The 20186-nt window shown below is 38.4% G+C and overlaps 2 protein-coding genes across 2 annotated transcripts in view; both read left to right on the top strand.

Annotated features, from left to right (window-relative positions):
* The window catches only part of LOC132099244 (deleted in malignant brain tumors 1 protein-like), a 64496-nt gene extending 59448 nt beyond the window's left edge, over nucleotides 1–5048 (top strand). The window contains exons 52-53 of the mRNA XM_059505687.1: nucleotides 4770–4872; nucleotides 4963–5048. Of these exons, the coding sequence (XP_059361670.1) occupies nucleotides 4770–4872; nucleotides 4963–4970 (111 nt within the window). The 3' untranslated portion in view covers nucleotides 4971–5048. The remainder of the gene's footprint in view (nucleotides 1–4769; nucleotides 4873–4962) is intronic.
* Nucleotides 5049–11002: 5954 nt separating this feature from the next.
* On the top strand, nucleotides 11003–18497 carry LOC132099115 (secretagogin-like). The gene is made up of 11 exons (XM_059505567.1): nucleotides 11003–11146; nucleotides 11296–11366; nucleotides 12306–12398; nucleotides 13113–13202; nucleotides 13361–13417; nucleotides 13513–13590; nucleotides 14374–14429; nucleotides 15741–15786; nucleotides 15895–15954; nucleotides 16408–16476; nucleotides 17869–18497. The coding sequence occupies exons 1-11, from the start codon at nucleotides 11077–11079 to the stop codon at nucleotides 18004–18006; spliced, it is 828 nt and encodes a 275-aa protein (XP_059361550.1). The 5' UTR covers nucleotides 11003–11076; the 3' UTR covers nucleotides 18007–18497.
* Nucleotides 18498–20186: the final 1689 nt, after the last annotated feature.

The raw sequence follows: 20186 nt of genomic DNA, 5'->3' as shown, positions 1-20186 counted from the left end.
CTAATCAGGATGTTTAGCGGCCAAGTCCCGCCCCCGAAAGTTCAGGAACTTTGAAAAAGTACCACCTCGCCAGCAGGGACTTTCTGAGGGGCATTTTTTTTACCCGGAACTTTATTTAGTTCCTGGTTCCTGCGGTGGAAACACACCGAGTACCAGGCCAAAGTCCCTAGTTCCTGGGTAAAGTTCCTGCGGTGGAAACGGGACATTAGAGACATGAAACACCGGGTGGATATTCTTAAACTGGGGGGTTAAATTGAGTCGAACCGACACCGGACTGAGCACCTTATGGTGCTTTTCCACTACACAGTACCAGCTCGCCTCGGCTCGCCTCGACTCGGCTCTGTTTGGTTTTCCACTGTGTAAAAGTTGTACCTGTATCGGCTTCCAGGTACTTTTTTTCGTACCACCTCCGGCGAGGTTCCAAGCGAGCTGAGGCGATACTATAATGCGACGTGAAAACACAGCAGACTGCTGATTGGTCAGAGAGAATCGTCACTATTCACTGCGTCATCATTACACTCCTGTTTTTTTCAGCAGTTTTGCTGCCCTCAGCCTCTCCTGAAACAACATTTGTCTTCTTGCTGTGAGAAACAGCCACATCCCATGGATCAAAAACAACATGCACTCGATTTCCTCCATTGTCCTGTGTGTGTGGGTAGCGGGTGTGTGTCGCGTAGAAGATTACGTCACGGCAGTTTCCTGCAGCGTCGCTATGACAACCAGGTACTATTGTGGAGGTACTATCTGCAATGGAAAACAGAGCGAAAAGCGAGCCGAGTCGAGCTGGTACTGGTAATGGAAAAGCGCCACTAGAGGTGGCAAACCAATATGATGGTCCAATAAATTTGGGTCCCAGTTTACATGAGGGGAGTTTGAGAGGAATGTCCTGTCACCAGTCCGAGTGAGGGCTTCTCTGGCGACCCTCCACGTACGGAGGCATCTCTGAATAAACGAGTGCGTGGATGGAACAACGGCATCATATTCTTGGGAGGGGAATAAGGGTGGCTGGTAGCCTAAACAGCACTGGAAGGGAGACAAACCTGTAGACGAGACCAGGAGGGAGTTATGTGCATACTCCACCATAGTTAATCTGGAACTCCAAGATGGCGGTTCTGCGGACGCCACACAATGCAAGACTCTCCAGATATTGGTTCGCACGTTTAGCCTGACCGTTTGTCTGTGGGTGATACCCGGAGGAAAGACTTGCAGTCACCCCAGCTGTAGACTGAACTCTGCCCAAAACTTAGGCACAAATTGGGGACCCCTTTCAGAAACCACGTTCACCTAAAGAATGGTCTTATTAAATTGTAATGAAGCCTGGAGGACGGAATGACCACCAGAGGGCAGCAATGTATTAGTGATGCTAACCGTACGCCCCTCCTTGGATGAAAAATGCCGCCCCTTCACTGGACACGAGGCCGCCACCTGCCCCGCCCCCCCCACAGTAAAGACACAGACTGTGAGTGAGGCGATGGCGCTTCTCGGTGATCGTCAGCCGGGCTCTCCCGATTTGCATGGGCTCCTCCTCAGGCATGACGAGACGCTGAGAAGTAGCATCACCAGCCGCTCCAGCGACCAGGTCAGAGAAGAGCTCGCGAGAGAAATGAAATGAATGGCATTAGTTGGGCTCACCGGAGTAAGGAGGAGGGGGATTAAGACGAGGAAGCAACACTCTCTGGTTCGGACGGAGGTTGTACAACAGGAGTCGTGGGAGGAATAATCTGAAGCTGATCAAGCCATTCTGTGAGCTGGGTCAGTTGCAGTGACAGCTCCGAAAACGTGCAACGTGAAGCGGTGATCTCCTCCTGCTGTCTACGCAGCAGCATGCCTTGCTGTCTGAGGATTCGGAGCACATCGATCTCCTCTGCTGAGTCCATATTGGTCAGTAGATTCTGTCAGGAACATGAAGAGAGAGAACTCAAATGCAGGGGAAAAGTGCAACAGTTTATCAGGTACAACAGAAAATCCAAAATTAATCCAGCATGTGGTGACATACACACGAGCCGAAAACTGGTGTAACAACTACAGAGCCGTCCGGACAGTCATCTGCTGACACAGGCTGTGGAGACCACCTCTGGTGCAATGCCCCAACAGGACGTGGAAAAATGAGACAGAGGATCTCGGGCACACGGCCAACGAAAAACTTCTCGTCTAGACGTCCTGAGCACAACAGCGGAAAAAGGTGAGAAAACAGACACACAGTACAGTCACAATGACAACCCGGAATCTACTGACAACAAGAGACAGACACAGCAGGGAATATAAGGGAGAATGGGAACAAGCGACATGTGAGTGCCCAGGTCACGAGCTGCAGAAAATGACAGGACACAGACCACAGGGAAGCCGGTGAAGCACCCTGAACCATGACATGAAGTAGTTCCTGGTTTGACAGCATTAGAATTCCATATCACTTTGCAGATAATTACACAAGCTTTCCCTTTTCTTTCACCACACACACACACACACACACACACTCCCATGCACCTTGGTGAACCTTGTCCTTACTTCATTGTCTGCATACAAGACATTTCATGTGTTTGATCTGCTGTTTTCCGTGTCAAACTTCACCATAGAAATATGCAGTTTAATTTAAATAAATAAATATTCCATAAACAAATACAGAAATAAATCTAAATTAATGAATAAATAAACCATTTGTTAACATACTTTATCTCTCAACCAAATATTTAAAAAGATAACTACACAAGTTGTCTCTTTCGCCCTTGTCCTTTAGTGACTGCTTAAAGACAGCCCAAGCCATCCTTGCTAATTTGAAAGTCTTATGGGTGTGCATTTATTTTCAATAATTCGACGACCCTTCATCAATTATTACTTAGATATATAACTTCTTTCTGAAATTCCTATCATTTTTATACATATATATATATATATATATACAACCCGAATTCCGGAAAAGTTGGTACGTTTTTTAAATTTTAATAAAATGAAAACTAAAAGACTTTCAAATCACATGAGCCAATATTTTATTCACAATAGAACATAGATAACATAGCAAATGTTTAAACTGAGAAAGTTTACAATTTTATGCACAAAATGAGCTCATTTCAATTTTGATATCTGCTACAGGTCTCAAAATAGTTGGGACGGGGCATGTTTACCATGGTGTAGCATCTCCTTTTCTTTTCAAAACAGTTTGAAGACGTCTGGGCATTGAGGCTATGAGTTGCTGGAGTTTTGCTGTTGGAATTTGGTCCCATTCTTGCCTTATATAGATTTCCAGCTGCTGAAGAGTTCGTGGTCGTCTTTGACGTATTTTTCGTTTAATGATGCGCCAAATGTTCTCTATAGATGAAAGATCTGGACTGCAGGCAGGCCAGGTTAGCACCCGGACTCTTCTACGACGAAGCCATGCTGTTGTTATAGCTGCAGTATGTGGTTTTGCATTGTCCTGCTGAAATAAACAAGGCCTTCCCTGAAATAGACGTTGTTTGGAGGGAAGCATATGTTGCTCTAAAACCTTTATATACCTTTCAGCATTCACAGAGCCTTCCAAAACATGCAAGCTGCCCATACCGTATGCACTTATGCACCCCCATACCATCAGAGATGCTGGCTTTTGAACTGAACGCTGATAACATGCTGGAAGGTCTCCCTCCTCTTTAGCCCGGAGGACACGGCGTCCGTGATTTCCAACAAGAATGTCAAATTTGGACTCGTCTGACCATAAAACACTATTCCACTTTGAAATAGTCCATTTTAAATGAGCCTTGGCCCACAGGACACGACGGCGCTTCTGGACCATGTTCACATATGGCTTCCTTTTTGCATGATAGAGCTTTAGTTGGCATCTGCTGATGGCACGGCGGATTGTGTTTACCGACAGTGGTTTCTGAAAGTATTCCTGGGCCCATTTAGTAATGTCATTGACACAATCATGCCGATGAGTGATGCAGTGTCGTCTGAGAGCCCGAAGACCACGGGCATCCAATAAAGGTCTCCGGCCTTGTCCCTTACGCACAGAGATTTCTCCAGTTTCTCTGAATCTTTTGATGATGTTATGCACTGTATATGATGAGATTTGCAAAGCCTTTGCAATTTGACGTTGAGGAACATTGTTTTTAAAGTTTTCCACAATTTTTTTCACAGATTGGAGAGCCTCTGCCCATCTTTACTTCTCAGAGACTCTGCTTCTCTAAGACAAAGCTTTTATAGCTAATCATGTTACAGACCTGATATCAATTAACTTAATTAATCACTAGATGTTCTCCCAGCTGAATCTTTTCAAAACTGCTTGCTTTTTTAGCCATTTGTTGCCCCCGTGCCAACTTTTTTGAGACCTGTAGCAGGCATTAAATTTTAAATGAGCTAATTAAGTGGATAAAAGTGTAAAATTTCTCAGTTTAAACATTTGCTACGTTATCTATGTTCTATTGTGAATAAAATATTGGCTCATGTGATTTGAAATTCCTTTAGTTTTCATTTTATTAAAATTTAAAAAACGTCCCAACTTTTCCGGAATTCGGGTTGTATATATAGTCAGTCTTTTTAGCTCTTTAATACAATATTGATCTCCAACAAAACAGCAATAAATAAAGCTGTCAATAAATGCTGAATCCCAAATGTTTAAATTTAATGACTAAACATTTCATATTTTAGTATCTCGTCATGTTTTATTGCAGTATGTCTTTAAAACAAAACACATGGTTTCCTTTATCTCTGTTTCTTATTTCTCAGTTTTAAATATAGAACTATCTGATTGCATTAATCTGTTCACAGCTCAAGTATCCTGAATTTGTTTTCTCTTTTAGCAATGTGACTCTGGATACCACTTGAGAGAGGGCAGGTCTGCAGAATTCCATGACAGTGCTTCCATTTCCATGGGTCCCCTGATGTTGTCTGAAAGGAACCAAGGTTAATGTTAATGCATATTTTTTTTCTAAATATGATAAATGTCTGTTTTTAATCTATTACATGTAACTTTATTATATTTATTGTTCACAGGCATTTGAGCCCCAGAGCATCAGAACATATCCACGGGCTTAAGTGTCTGCGTGGTTCTTTGATTATATTATTTGTTTCTCTGCTAATAGAAATATTTCTGCAAAGAGTACTCATTGTTTTATACACATCTCATCTCTATCAAAATTAATGTCTTACTGATGCCAGACTCCTACAAGCTGTGTTTCTCAATGCAAAATACAATCTTAAGATCATCTTATCTACTGTCACTATATATTTTTTTATTTTATTTTTTTTATGATGGATTAACCTTTGTTTCTCAAACCATCATGTAGATTGTTCTTTATTAAGCAGAACTTAAGTGCACTGTTATGGGATATATAAAAAAAGTACTGAATAAAGCCATCCAGTGGTTAAATTTTCTTTTGTCATTATAGTGTGGGGTAGAATCATTAGGAAGAACAGAAATAATATCATTCTGTGTAGTTATGGCTTTTGTTTGTGCTGCAGTATAAATAAACAGTATCCACTGTCTCTGAGTTTATGGTTTATGCTTTTGTCCTCATGCTCTGGACTAATGTTGGCGTACCAAACTTCCCCCCCCTATGATGGGTCACAACAACATTTATAAGATGATGAGGAATAATGAGATCAAAATGCGTGAATAGTTGAACAACTAACTTGGTCTACTGGGGAAAAAAGGTTTTAAGGTTAATTTTAAATGTTGTTCAAACACAAACAGACGCGGTGTTAATCACTTTTTTCTTCTTCTGTAAATAAAATGTCTAAATGTATCTCCTCCTTTAAAGCTATAAGCACCAAACTAGGCAGAGAAGTCATCAGAATTATGGTTTTCCTAAAAATGAATATCAAAACTGGGAAAAGTTTACCTTAACATTAAAGATTAACCACTAGATTGCTGTATAGGACTCTATAGGGAGGCTTGTGAATTCCCTAGTTGTTGTTTACCTTTATTAGGTTGTGAATTTAAATGTATATTAAGGTATTCTCAAAGACTACATTTTGTTGTTGTTGTTGTTGTTTTTGCATTATTAATACATTCAAACCTGAACACAAAAAGCACTTACTCAAAACATTCCATTAAAATGTAACAAAAACTAACAGGAATACTTTATCAGAGCTTAATCCTTTTGGGTCTGATCTGATTTTAACCTCTTATTTAAGTCTTCTGACACATTTTTGCTATATGGTTATATGAGTAGGTATAATTCTGTATGTGTGAGTCTGTAAGTAAGTGAGTGTGAGTGGATGTATCTGTTTTACACTCTTGATGTATTAGAGTGCAACGCCTTCCTTGCTGTCCAATTTTTTTTGCTGCATTGTAGTGGAATTATTGATTTTATTTTACATAGTTGCAGTGTTACAGTCACAGCAGTTCATAGGTGTGTATGTGTGTGTCAGCGTGTGTGAGAGCTGGTGTGTTGATTTTGCAATCTAGGGACCCTATTTGTACGATCTAAATGCAAAGTTTAAAGCGCACGGCGCCGGTGCACACAGGGCGTATAATCCACTTTTGCTATTTTAACGACGGAAAAACCCTTGGCACATGGTCTAAACGGGTTGTCCCTATTCTCTTGATGAGTAATGGGTGTTTTTTGGGCGTAACGTGCAATAAACCAATCAGAATCTCATCTTAAATTCCCTTTAAGAGCCAGTTGGGCTCATGCCATGACGGATTTGCTATTTACACGGCGGAATTTGGCAAGCGCAAAGACAGAACCCGTCTCTGAGATGAAACGGAGCTGCTTGTGTGTGAGCAAATAGATAGCCTAATTCTGATACATGCGATGACTATCCATTATGACATGTAGGCATATATATATATATATATATATATATATATATATATATATATATATATATATATATATATATATATATATATATATATATATATATATATATATTTAATTAGCCTACAAAAAATTCTTATGCATTGCAATCTATGCTTAAATGCTTTAATTTTTTATATTTGGCATGTTTGTGTGCTGCTGTGCGTCCCTGTGTTTAATAAGCAGCGTGTACACTCTTTAAATAACAAAGAAAAACTATTGCACCAGACTTTAGACCAGGTTTGAGTTGGTCTATGGCGCAGTCTATTTTCAGCTCCTTAAAACAAATGCATTTGCTAATTAAACGACGTGGTGCTGGACGGGAAAATGTGTACAGCGCCGGACTGAAGCTAGCAAACACACTTGCGCTGCGCCTTGCGTCGCATTGCGCCGGGGGTATTATAGGGCCCTAGACGTTTTAGTTTCACCCCTTCATTGCTGTGCAAATTTTTTCTGCATTGTGGGGGATTTGTAGATTATAAACATAAAATTTTTCAATATTTTCTTTTTTTTTTCCCATTAATTTCATATGGTCGGTCATTTTTGACGGAGTATTTCTGTGCTTAAAATCGTACTTCCGGGTTCGTACAAGTTTCAGAGAGTATTTATAATTGTGGCTCTTCATGATGTAGACGAGGGTGGAACTTCTTATATGGACATTTCTCCAGGAAGAGAGGTTTCGAAAGACAAAGAACTGATTTGAAACTAGGCTCTTGCTCCAAACCTGCACTCAAATTGCCTTGGTGGAAAAGGGGTATAAGAGAAATGGATGTTCTACATGTGTCCTGGCACTCTCGTGAACGTGCAACAATATATATATATATATATATATATATAAATATTTAATAATATATTCAAATATTTGGTAACACTTTGGTACTGGGTAGGATTAGGGATGTAGAAAAAGGTCATGCAGCCCTTAATGATTCCTCTGTGGACAAATTTGGGCATAAATGTCTCAGGTGTGATCCTTAATATGTAGTAATACTTTCTTGACTCAAGTAGAAACAATCAATTTATGCATTTCTTTTGTGATTTTTTGGTACTTTTGAACTTATTTACCTCTACAATTTCAAGTGTACTCTATTGACTTTCATGTAAAATATGCTTTTTTTTTCTTCAGTAAAAATATTCTTTCCAATAACTTGAAACAGCCAAAACCTCAAAATTTTGTATACTTTGGCGAAATTGAGTGACATAATTTGGTATAAAATAGCAATAACATGAATTATCAATGGCCACTAGATGGCTGTTGTAGGCCTATTAACTTGTTGCATAGGCTGAAATCTAAGTAACAAACTAAACCTCTTAAATTTTAGATTTTATCACAAAATAAGACTGTAGAATTTTTATACAAAGATGCCAAAATATGCTTCCAGACAAATATGCCCATGCTATAAGGAAAAGACAGAGTAGGAGACAATAATCATTTATTTAAAAAAAATATATATATATAAAATAAAGCTCTGATTTATAGTTTAACCCATTCTTTCATATGGCTGCCCAGTTGTCCACGAAGGACAAATTAATGACCAATTAATTATTTTTCAAACACTTACCATAGTTGAATCAAGTTTTATTTATTTATTTATTTTTCCAGATGGCGAACTTAGCAAAGGTAACTAAGTCGTTTACCGCTCAGATTAAGATAAACATTTTAACCCCATTTAGGGTTAAACTTCTCTAACAATTGGATCACATAAAAAATGCAGGTTACATTTTTTATAGTGTACAAAGGGTTATTATAAAGTGATTAATAAGATTGTGATTTTACAACACCAACTTTCTTTGTATTTTAACTGTAATAAATGGATGTAATGATAGTGAAACTAACTGGTAATGTCACTAGATTATATTTATTTCAGAAAGTCAGATGAACTACTTTGCCACCAATCTAGCTGTCTCAAACTTCACTTTAGTTGACATGTCTTACAACTTTCAATGTTATTCTTTTAAAACAGGATTCATCAAATCCGCTTCTGGAGGGCCACTGCCCTTTCTAATCATTACCATTAGAAAATCAGTAAGGAACACATACGAGTCACTTCTATTATAAAGGATAGCAAGATGGTATATGGTAACCCCAACATAACCTTCCTTTTGCAGTTCCTTACCCAGGGCTTATGATGTGAAAAAAAAATTACATGTAATGTTATGGCCAATCAGTTCATCAGCCATATCTATTACCACCCTTATGCCCTGATTTTACGCTGGAGAGACTAAGAATGAAGATGGATTCGGAGGGAAGGAGGAGCCTTATAGAGCCAGAAGGATGGAGGAACAAGGTGAAGCAGGAGTAGTGGAATGCTGAGCCAGCGGATGGTTGTGACTGAACAAGGTGGAACCACAGGGATGGGGAAGCCCCGTAAAACCAGTGGGATTATAGGCCACGGTGGAGACGAGGGAGCTAGGAGCCAAGATGGAGTCGATGGGTTGCAGGCCCAAGTTGGAATCAGGGATCCAGTGGTTGTAGGTGGAGACAAGGGATCCTCATGCCTAAGCGTAGAATGAGACTGGAAGACCTGATGCGAACCTACATAAGTGATGGCAAGCTTAGGGTGAGCTGAGGGGATGAAAGGTGGCAGCAGAGATGGGACTGAGTGCTTGGCTGGCATGGGAAGACTGGCGGAGCATTTAGGGTAACAGTCCATGTTGGAGATGATGGGACTTGACGCTTACGTGGAGCAGCATCATCTGTAGCTGGCAGAGACTGAGCAGGGGAAGTAACAGACAGTAGAGGGGAAAGAATGGAGTCAAAGCCAGAAGGTGGAGGTGGGATAGGGATAGGGATAGGGAGGATGGGTGGAAGTCTGAGGGATTTAGGAGGTTCAGGGGCTGCAAGGACATGTAGATGGCACAGAAAGTTTAAGGCTAGATGGAAAGTTAGATGGAGATTCAGAGCCGGATAAAACCTGCTGGGAAACAGAAGATTCTGGGTTTGAGGGAAACAGTAAAGACAGAAGGCTAGGGCTGGACAGAGCCAGGGAAGAAGACAGACAGACAGGACCAGAAGGAAGAGAGAGTTTGGAAAAAGGGGGATCCAATAGTTTGAGCAGCTCTCCAGAGTCCAGAAGCAGCTCGTCCCCAGTGGTAGGTATGTGGGTGGAGCTATCCTCCATGCCCTCGTACTCCACTAATATTCCCACGGACACAATTTATGTTTCTGGCTCACACACTTGGTCAGACTTCACATAGGGCTCAGGCTCTGTGGTGTTGTAGAGCTCAAGTCTCTTTAGCTAGCTCTTTTCACATGACAGCTCCCACTCTGTCTCTCTACTGGGCTCAGACTTACGATCTAGTTTCCGCTGGGATGACTGCTGGCTGGGCTCTGGGCCACACTGCAAGAAGTCTGCACACTGGGGTTGGATGCTCATGTAATCCTTGACATCTGCTTTGTCGAGCGTGAATGCAGATCCTGCAATCCACAGCACAAAGCTGATGTAGCTCTTGATAGTCCAGCACAGATCTGCCTGAGGCATGACGATGATGCGAATGTCATAACGAAAATAACGAAACGTAACGAAATTCCTCCATCAAGCAGACCTCATCACAGCGGGCAAGGTGGCAGGTGGCCAAGAACTCCTCCATGTAGTCCTCCAAACACTGGCCACACTGAAAAATAAACACCACCACAGCTTCTCCCTGAGGTCCCAAGCTCTGAGGTGGAGCATTAATTGCAGCAGGAGCATCTATTTTTCATCTTAAGTGTAGCTTCAGTCTTCTGTCACATCATGTGTGGGAAGAGAGGAAACCAAGACAGAAGGTAACAAGTACCAAATACATTTAATGAAGCTTGTGAACAATAATACACAACTAATGTCTAGTGCTGAGACCTAACACAAACTAAGGACACAGGGGGCTAGAAACACACATGGTAATCAACTCAAAGGCAAAACAGTTGTGCAAATAAATAAATTAAGGACAGGAACACCAGGAAAGCTAGGTCACAGGAAAAAAACTAAAACAGAACTAAACCGTGATGAGTGTAGAATGCTCAGTTTTTTTCCTCTGTAGCTCTTTACAAAGTTTTGGTTAATGTATGATGCTAGTGTTTTTAAATCTGGTCAGAAAAAAAATGACAGACATTTAAAAATAAAAAATAAAAAATAAAGAACTACCCAGAATGACCTCAGATCATATCAGTCTTTCAGCAAATGACTGATAAGAGTGGTGTGAAAGAGGAGGGGTTTTATCCTGTGTTACTCAGTGAGTCAAAGAAAAGTGTCCCGCTCTGTGCACAGCTGCATCACATTCCTGTCCTTGCTCTATATCTCTATCATTTTATTTTAAATTTCCATCCATCATGGACTGTGCCTTTGCTAATCTAGATGCTGCTGGTTTTCTACAGATCTGGCAACACTTCGATGCAGATGGTGAGAATTTACAATCATTTCCATTCTGGTTTCAAAATATATCTATTTGTAGTTTTTTAAAGGTTTGCTTATAACATAGTGATGGATGTTCAGATTTAAATACCCACTGTATCTGTTCATCTGATTATAAGAAAAAAACTTTTCCGCAGATAATGGCTACATTGAAGGAAAAGAGTTGGATGACTTTTTCCGTCACATGCTGGAAAAATTAAGGCCAAAGGTATGTAAAAAATTAAATAAATACTTGGTATTAAAGTCCATGCAGTTTATTACATCTGAATGTAAAAAAACCTGTAAACACATCACTCTTACAGCTGTTTTTGATGACAGGGGTGTTATTACATTGTGCAGCACATTAGTATGGAAGCACATTAAACATACTGCACTCCTTCTGTAAGTGCTCTCTACGAGTGTTCTCTGGCTGTTTACACATTAGGATCTGTTCGCTCGCTCTCTAACATTACACACACAACAACCATTTAACATCTGTTTACCTTTCACAGGAGCAGATACTTGGTAGACACTGGACAAAATTGACCACCTTTTGACAGAATTTAAAATCTTTGTGGACCTTTTTTTCTACATTTTGTCTTTTGTTCTACATTTGTTGTTGAATGCTTCTGAAAAGTTGAATTATAGCTTCAATATCTGTAGTATTAATGCTATCTAGATGGAAACTGTGGTTATCATGGTTTTAAAAAAGTATGTTTGTGCACTCGTACACTCCTACCCAATTTATTTAGAGAGTTAAATTAGACTGTTACTCAGGAACTTATGCAACATCTCAAGAAATCAAACATACCTTTATTTTCAGGAAACTCTGGTTACACACACAAGATAAAAATAGATTTCCGTGTTCTAGCAAAGTTGTTATAATGCGGCATCTTTACATTTTGTGTTTTACACTGATGTTCTTGAACTTGCACTTCACCTACTAAACAAACAAATGTCCTCTATGATTCTAAAACCCGTTGAATAAGAGTTACTGGGACGTACTGTAATAAGGCTTATAATAAAGGTTGTGTCAGATATTCACTGAATCTCTGGTGCACAGCTGTTCCAGTCCAATGGCTATGATGAGTGATGATGGGGAAATAATGAGAGTTGAATGATGGAAATGTAGTCTTGGTAACCTGTTTGTTTTCTCTGCTGTCTTCAGGATAAGATTACAGCGCTGAGAGTACAGGAGATAAAGAAGAGCTTTATGTCTACCTATGATCTCACATCTGATGGACGCTTGGCGATCCACGAAGTACATCACATTTTCTTTTTACATTTTCCTTATCTTATTATTATTATACCTGAAAAAAATTCAATCATTAAAGAAGGAATATTTTTAAAGCAGAAGCGTTTTAGTCAGGTGTTATTCTATAATTAGTCATTCTGTGTGCATGGAAAAGCATAGCTGAATTGCTTTCTGCATGCAGTGTTGGCAAAGGTTTCTCTGCTGCTGCAGATGGTATCTAGCCACTTTATGGCTTCCGGCTGTTTCCAGCACGGTTGCCACTTAGGTTAACCACATTAAAGTGTATCTGCCATTTTCTTTGACATGATGTTAATGGTTTTGTTTTGCTTCCGTAATAATTGCGAAGTAGATTTTTTAAGTAAAGTGAGGATATGGATGGTTGAAACACTGGTTTAGATGTAACAGTAGTTCCAGTAATCAGAACCATTAGTGCAGACCTTAATGTACTGTACTGTTTATAATCACATAGTGGTAATTTTATCTGACAAAAGTTACATCATGTCTCTTCCCGGTTTCGATTCTGCACTGCAAACTGACTTTACATTGTCATGTCTTTACATGTTTACAATGTCATGCTCATGCAATTCAATCTTTCACTGTTATGATTAAAAACATGAAATACTACTTTTATGAGTAGAGACAGAATGACGTTTGTCGCGATTAAACCATGTGTTAGTTAATGAACCCATTTTATTGAATGTGTGTTTGCATTTATACCAGCTAGCCAACATGATCCTGCCGGAGGATGAGAACTTCCTTCTTATCTTCCGTAGAGAGGCTCCGTTGGATAACAGTGTGGAGTTCATGAAGGTAAACCTTTACTCCGTCTCACACAAATCACAACATTTTTAAGCTTTGGCACCATGTCAGTATTGTGATTCCAGGTTGTAGTTTATCTGAGTTGTGATGACCGTCAGTTAGATATACCGGCTGATAGTTAAAAAGGTTTTGCACATTTCCCATGATAGATCTGGAGGAATTATGATGCTGACAGCAGTGGTTACATATCAGCTGTGGAGCTCAAGGTAAATGGACATTACCATATTATTACAATCACAGACAAAGTTTGACTATTTGAGGGTAGTTTTTTGATTGTTTGTTTTTCTATTTCTGATGGCAGGGCTTCTTGAAGGACTTGTTTCAGCACCACAAAAAGAATATTCCCTCCAGGAAGTTGGATGAATACACAAACACCATGGTAACATTGCTGTTTTTAATACTTCCCCATTTATTAGTTATTCTTATATACCTAAACTTCTCAAATGAAGCACCTCTGTATGGTTACATCTTGGAATTTAATATTCTTCTTACTGTATGTTGTTGTTGATGCTGCTGTTGCTTTATACTGGAGCAATGCAAATGCAGTACATGATTATTGATTCACCTCAGTAAATATGTCTGAATGGTCAGTGCTATATACCAAATTCCTGGATTTGTGTCAACTATTTGAACTATTTTTTACAACTTTTGTCTGAAAAAGAGACATTTTTGCTTTCCATATACACTGTTTGAAATTGTTTGGCTATGTTCACATGAATCATTCTTGGGCCATTGTGTCAGTCTCATCTCACATAAAAAAGCACTGCTTTTTAAAAGTGCTGGGCATATTGGTCAATTGGTGAGTTATATCACTTTTTACATGCATTAACCTTCCTTTGACCTGAACTCAGGAGTTTGGGTTTTTTCCATTAGCAGCAAGTGAAATTGTCAGAGTTACTCATTAAAGTGAGTAGTGTTTTGCTGTGCATGTGTTTTCAAATGGTGGCCCCTTTTACAGGCTACTGATAAGCCTAGAGCATAGGTTGTACACCACATTGGTGATTAAACATATTTTTTTACATTTTTATTTATGTACAATTAAGTGCACAGATGGCTATTTTAGAAATTGACAGTGAGTGTGAAAATGATAGCATTTATTGTTATTCTTTAAGTTAATATCACTTTTTTCAATCATGAATACTTTGTTTTTTGTGTCTTGCAGATGAGCATTTTTGACAAAAACAAAGATGGGAGACTGGATCTTAATGATCTAGCCAGGTGATGTGTGTTTAACAAAAGTCCTTTTGTTCTGTGCTTGTGGAGCTGTTTAGGCCTTGAGGGTGAGAATGGCTCTTTGTGTGAATGTTTGTGTTCTTGAAAGCGAGAAGCAAACACAATGTTACGCTCATTAACACATTTTTAAGAGACTAACGCGAAAAGTATAATCATGCTGCCTTTTGTTTTATACACATTGAGTCACTTCCTGAGTAGAGAGCAGATATCAGTCACATATTATGGTGCATTCAAGTCATGTCGGATACATCGTATTTATAAGTTAAATGCACATGAACACCACCACAATGTCGTAATTACGAATGGAAAACTCTGAATTTTCTTTAAGCTCTGAGTTGGGGGCATGTCAATGAGAAACATGACAGAATCGATGGAACGATGGATGCAAAGTCTGTTGTTGACTGTTAATTTTGTTGAAATTGATAGACAGGAATGCAAAATAACAATTAATACGTTTTATATGCGATACAGATTAAAGTGGCTTCGTAAATTATTTAAATAAAATTAAAAATGCAAAACACACCTGATGCAAATTCTTTGTCCTTCATATTCTATAAGCAGCGTTAACAAAACATGTTGTATTTTCTTGTAATTTATTAAAAGAAGGTACACCGCCATCTTGTGCCGGCTAAACTGACTTGAACACACCCAACGTTGTAATTTCGACTTGTCAACTCGTAAGTACGAACTTCCCAGGAGGACTTGAACGCAGCATTAGAATCCATTTAGGTTAAATGCTAAGTAGGTGATTGCCAGCGACATACAGTTGATAATTTAATATTCGTTAGTCTCGTGACAATTAAAGCATCCAAACTGCATTTGAAATCTCAATGAATTTAATAAGATATCAACTACATGATTTAAAAAAGAAATCCAGCAGAGTTAAATTTGAAAATTGTAAATGCCGCTTAGCTCAACTCGCTTAAGGCAAAACAAGTGAAATTTACCATGTGGCTGTGTGACACAACAGCTTTGAGAAAGATTAACTTTATGCAGAGGACTTTTGGGAGCAGCTGCCAATGGCAGTGAAGTGCACATTATCAAGTCATGTCACCTTTATTTATATAGCGCTTTATTCAGAACAGATTGTCTCAAAGCCATTTCACAGTAATAAACTGGAAAATAACATAATACAGTTCAGTGCAAAGTTCATCAATTATGGATGGGCTCAACTGAGTTATAAGCAGCCAAGTGTCGTTGTTCAGCTCGAGTCAGTTTAATGTTGATCAAGTTCAGCTCAATAAAAGTGTCAGTTTTGTGGAGTTCATAAAAAATGAAACTGTATTTCCTCCCCAGAATTCTGGCTCTGCAAGACAACTTCCTGTTGCAGTTCAAAATGGATGTTAGTACTTCATATCTAATTAATTTCATCTTTTAATATTCACTCCTAAATGTGATAATTTGCTAAAATCCAGTGCATGATACTATCTCTATTTCCTGCCCTCTTCAGGCCAGCAGTCAAGAGGAGAGAAAGAGAGACTTTGAGAAGATCTTTGCACATTATGATGTTGTAAGAATGTTTTTAAACTTTCTACAGTACTGTTAAATACAGACATGTCCTGTGCAAGATTTTAAATCTCCCGAGCTGTACGTGCCATGTTTTATTGTGTCCTAACATGGCAATAACACTGATTGGGTGATGGCATGATATTGAACAACATGTTATTGGCAGACATCTACAGTATTTGCAATTTATATGTTACTCGCAAGAACTGCTCATAGCATTAGTGGCTAAGTATATATGACGGATAACGGATAACTCTACAGTGTTAAATGAAAGTTCATTCTAAATTACTTTTTGCGGGCTGATGAATTATGACTTCATTAGGATTATATTTGTTTGTTGTTGTTGTGTACATTAGATACTATCGTGATACATTTCAAATGTGGTACTTGGACACAATAACAAACACTATGCTCTGCTAAAGAAATTTCAGCTCTTAATTGTTGGCTGTCGTTCTAGAGTAAGACTGGAGCACTTGAAGGACCAGAGGTGGACGGTTTTGTCAAAGACATGATGGAGCTCGTCATGGTAAGTGATTAAAGGGTTAGTTCACCCAATAATCAAAATTATGTAATTAATAACTTACCCTCATGTTGTTTCAAACCCGTGAGACCTCCGTTTATCTTCGGGACACAGTTTAAGATATTTTAGATTTAGTCCGAGAGCTCTCAGTCCCTCCATTAAAGCTGTGTGTACGGTATACTGTCCATGTCCAGAAAGGTAAGAAAAACATCATCAAAGTAGTCCATGTGACATCAGAGGGTCAGTTATAATATTTTGAAGCATCGAAAATACATTTTGGTCCAAAAATAGCAAAAAACTATGACTTTATTCATCATTGTCTTCTCTTCCGTGTCTGTTGTGAGAGAGTTCAAAACAAAGCAGTTTGTGATATCCGGTTCGCGAACGAATCACTCGATGTAATCGGATCTTTTTGAACCAGTTCACCAAATCGAACTGAATCGTTTTAAACGGTTCGCGTCTCCAATACGCATTTATCCGCAAATGACTTAAGCTGTTAACTTTTTTATGTGGCTGACACTCCCTCTGAGTTCAAACAAACCAATATCCCGGAGTAATTCATTTACTCAAACAGTACACTGACTGAACTGATGTGAAGAGAGAACTGAAGATGAACACCGAGCCGAGCCAGATAACGAACAACAGACTGACTCGTTCACGAGTCAAGAACCGGTTCTGTCAGACGTGTCCGATTCGAGAACCGAGGAGCTGATGATACTGCGCATGTGTGATTCAGCGTGAAGCAGACCGACAAACAGGGCGTTTGAAATGAACTGATTCTTTAGGTGATTGATTCTGAACTGATTCTGTGCTAGTGTTATGAGCGCGGGGAAAACCGAAGGCTTGAATCAAGGGCAACCATCGCCAATGAAGTCATTAGGTCCAGCGCTAAAGAACCGGTGAACCGTTTTCTTCAACCGGTTTATTGAATCGAACTGTCCGAAAGAACTACCCAGACAGCAATATAGTGATGGCCCAGATCCGGCCCACATCATGCGTGAAATCCATTCAGGCCGGATCTGGGCCAACACTGCTTGCTGTAAGGGTACTGGTGATCCGAAAACCGATGCAACCGGTTCTTGACTCGAGAATGATTTAAACTGTGGTCCAAAGATAAACGGAGGTCTTACTGGTTTGGAACGACATGAGGGTGAGATATTAATGACATAATTTTGATTATTGGGTGAACTAACCCTTTAAACAGTTAGAAACATCACAAGTTAACAAGTTACCAATTTTATAACAAACCTAAACATACATGTCTGTGATGCAATTGAAGAAAACATCACTAATGCTATAACAGAAGTGCCACCAGTGGCAGCTGTTTGTGACTCGATCTTTCTACATAGATTTTTGCCTGTTTCAAACTGTATTCCACCACTTTCTTCCTTCTCTCAGCCCAGTATCAGAGGAGTGGATCTGGATAAATTGCGTGAGGTTCTCCTGAGCCACTGTGATGTGAATAAAGACGGGAAGATTCAGAAGAGTGAGCTGGCCCTGTGTTTGGGAGTAAAGATTAATTCACATGCACAATGAAGTTCTCAATTTTACTATCAGTTACTACATTTTAAAGCTGAATGTGGAAGGTGAAACATTACATGTTACCAGTGAATTGCTTGTTTCTCTGTTTAAAAAAAATGATTTTGATATTTAAAAAGTTATTCTGAAATTAATTTATGGAAATGTAATAACTTTAATGCTCTACTTATAAAACAATAAAAGTTAAACATGTAAAGCCATAATAGTGGTGACTTGAATATGTAATGAAGTGCATCTGCTCCTAATGGACCCTTATTTGTTCAAAGAATCATTTAATTTAATTTATGTTCATCACATCTGGGAAACATTTTCAGTTCATAGCTCAGTTGTTGAATCTTTATGTCCATACAAATATTTACACTGAAAAATATATACATATATAACATTTACAAACATTTACAACATTTTAAAGAAATATACTGGAAATAAAAGCAGTTGAAACTAAGAGCTTTTTTTGTTAATATTGTTACTTTTAATTAACAATTAAAGGACATTAAAGGATTTAGTTTCATGTCTTGCTTTTACAATAAATGAATAAAAAGCTCTCTCAGAAATGTTTAAAATGTTTATGGTTCATTTCTTAAGAAAATGGCCAGTTTATTCACTTTGATGGAAAAAAAAAACACTCATTATGCAGAACTTGGTTTTTCTTATTAGTCAAATTAAAACAGAATGTTCTGAACATCTGATGAAGCATAAAGATATCAGTGAAAGACCATAAACACCACACACCAGATGTCACTTTGTAAAAGTGGTGCGTTTCACAATACTGCTAGTGTAGAGCCTCCTTATGGCTCTGAAATATTAATATTCATTGCTGCTGTTTATTTTACAGTCATGCCAATGGCAAACAGATGCTCAAGTGCTTTGTTTTGTTGTTTTGCATGCAAATATGTATTTGTCTTTTATTTCTTTCCCCTATGTATGTTCATGTTTAACACGAAGTGACAAAGACCAAAATATGGCAGTTTTATTTCTTACTGCAGTTAACAGGGATTATTCATAGAATAAAACTTTAAAACATATGTTAGTTTTCTTGTAAGATATTGCTGGCCCATTGAATGTGTTAGATCAGGGGTTTTCAAACTAACATTCACTGATTATTTTATAATAGATATGTTTAATCAACATTTATAAGGAATAAAATCAACATTTTTGTTCAGAGGAGCATTACTGCAAACAGTTTTGAGAAACATTAGACAGAATAAAAAGCTTTAAAGGTGGTTATATTTATAATTTAGTTATTCAACTTCTTTAGCCATTTGTTGTTGCATGTGTGTTACTGTAACATTTTTATTTGCAGAGGTTTCCAATCCTGATGTACAGTGACACTCTAAAAGCAGGATTATTCAACTGTTGTAGATTTCATTTTAATCAGTATTATAAGATGGTTAATTCCAATCCTTGATTCTGATTGGTCAATAGCTGTGTTTTATTCACGAATAAGCATGGCTATGATCGCTTCACCCAAACGGTCTGTGTATCACTGCACAACACCTTTAGCTAGTACATAAACAATCAATATGGTATCATAACCATTCCATGAATAGTGCATTTCAGCAAAATTCACTTGTTTATTTATGTAATGAATTATGATTGACCCACGCAGGCTTTATTTTTGTATTATTCAACTTTAATTTCGAGGCCATGCCTTTCCTCATGTTACTTCATTTTAATTCAATACACTTTTAGGAATGTGTAGATTATTCCAAATGTGTTGTTTTTGTTGTTAAGGGATTGGCATGGGCAAGAACAATGCTCCATTTGTGAATGAAACACTTTTTTGAGTGCATTCTAAACAACAACTTGGTCAAACAGGTCGTTAGAATATATAGAGCGTTAGATAGGAAATACAAGATACCATTACTACAAAGTGTGACATTACCAGGATTTGTACATATACTTAAATATATTAACTAAATAAGCTACCGTTGATCAGAGAGTATGAAATCAATACCCTGCAAATCTTTGCACTGGTGGGCAACCTGTTTGTCATATTGAATGGAATGGTTAGATACAGTTACAAGTCCTTGCAGAAATACACATTTTAATACATGTTGGAGAAAAGATGGAAGAAGATCTATCAATGTACATTTGATTTGTAGTTTATGTTCAAGATTTTAGTAACAGTCATGAACTTGAGCACATGAAGAGTTTTCACCTCATGGTTGGAGCTA

The sequence above is a fragment of the Carassius carassius genome, chromosome 22 (genome assembly GCF_963082965.1).
Source record: "Carassius carassius chromosome 22, fCarCar2.1, whole genome shotgun sequence".
Classification (NCBI taxonomy): Eukaryota; Metazoa; Chordata; class Actinopteri; order Cypriniformes; family Cyprinidae; genus Carassius; species Carassius carassius.
The sequence above is the reverse complement of the archived record's forward strand: the minus strand, read 5'-3'. Positions and strand labels throughout refer to the sequence as shown.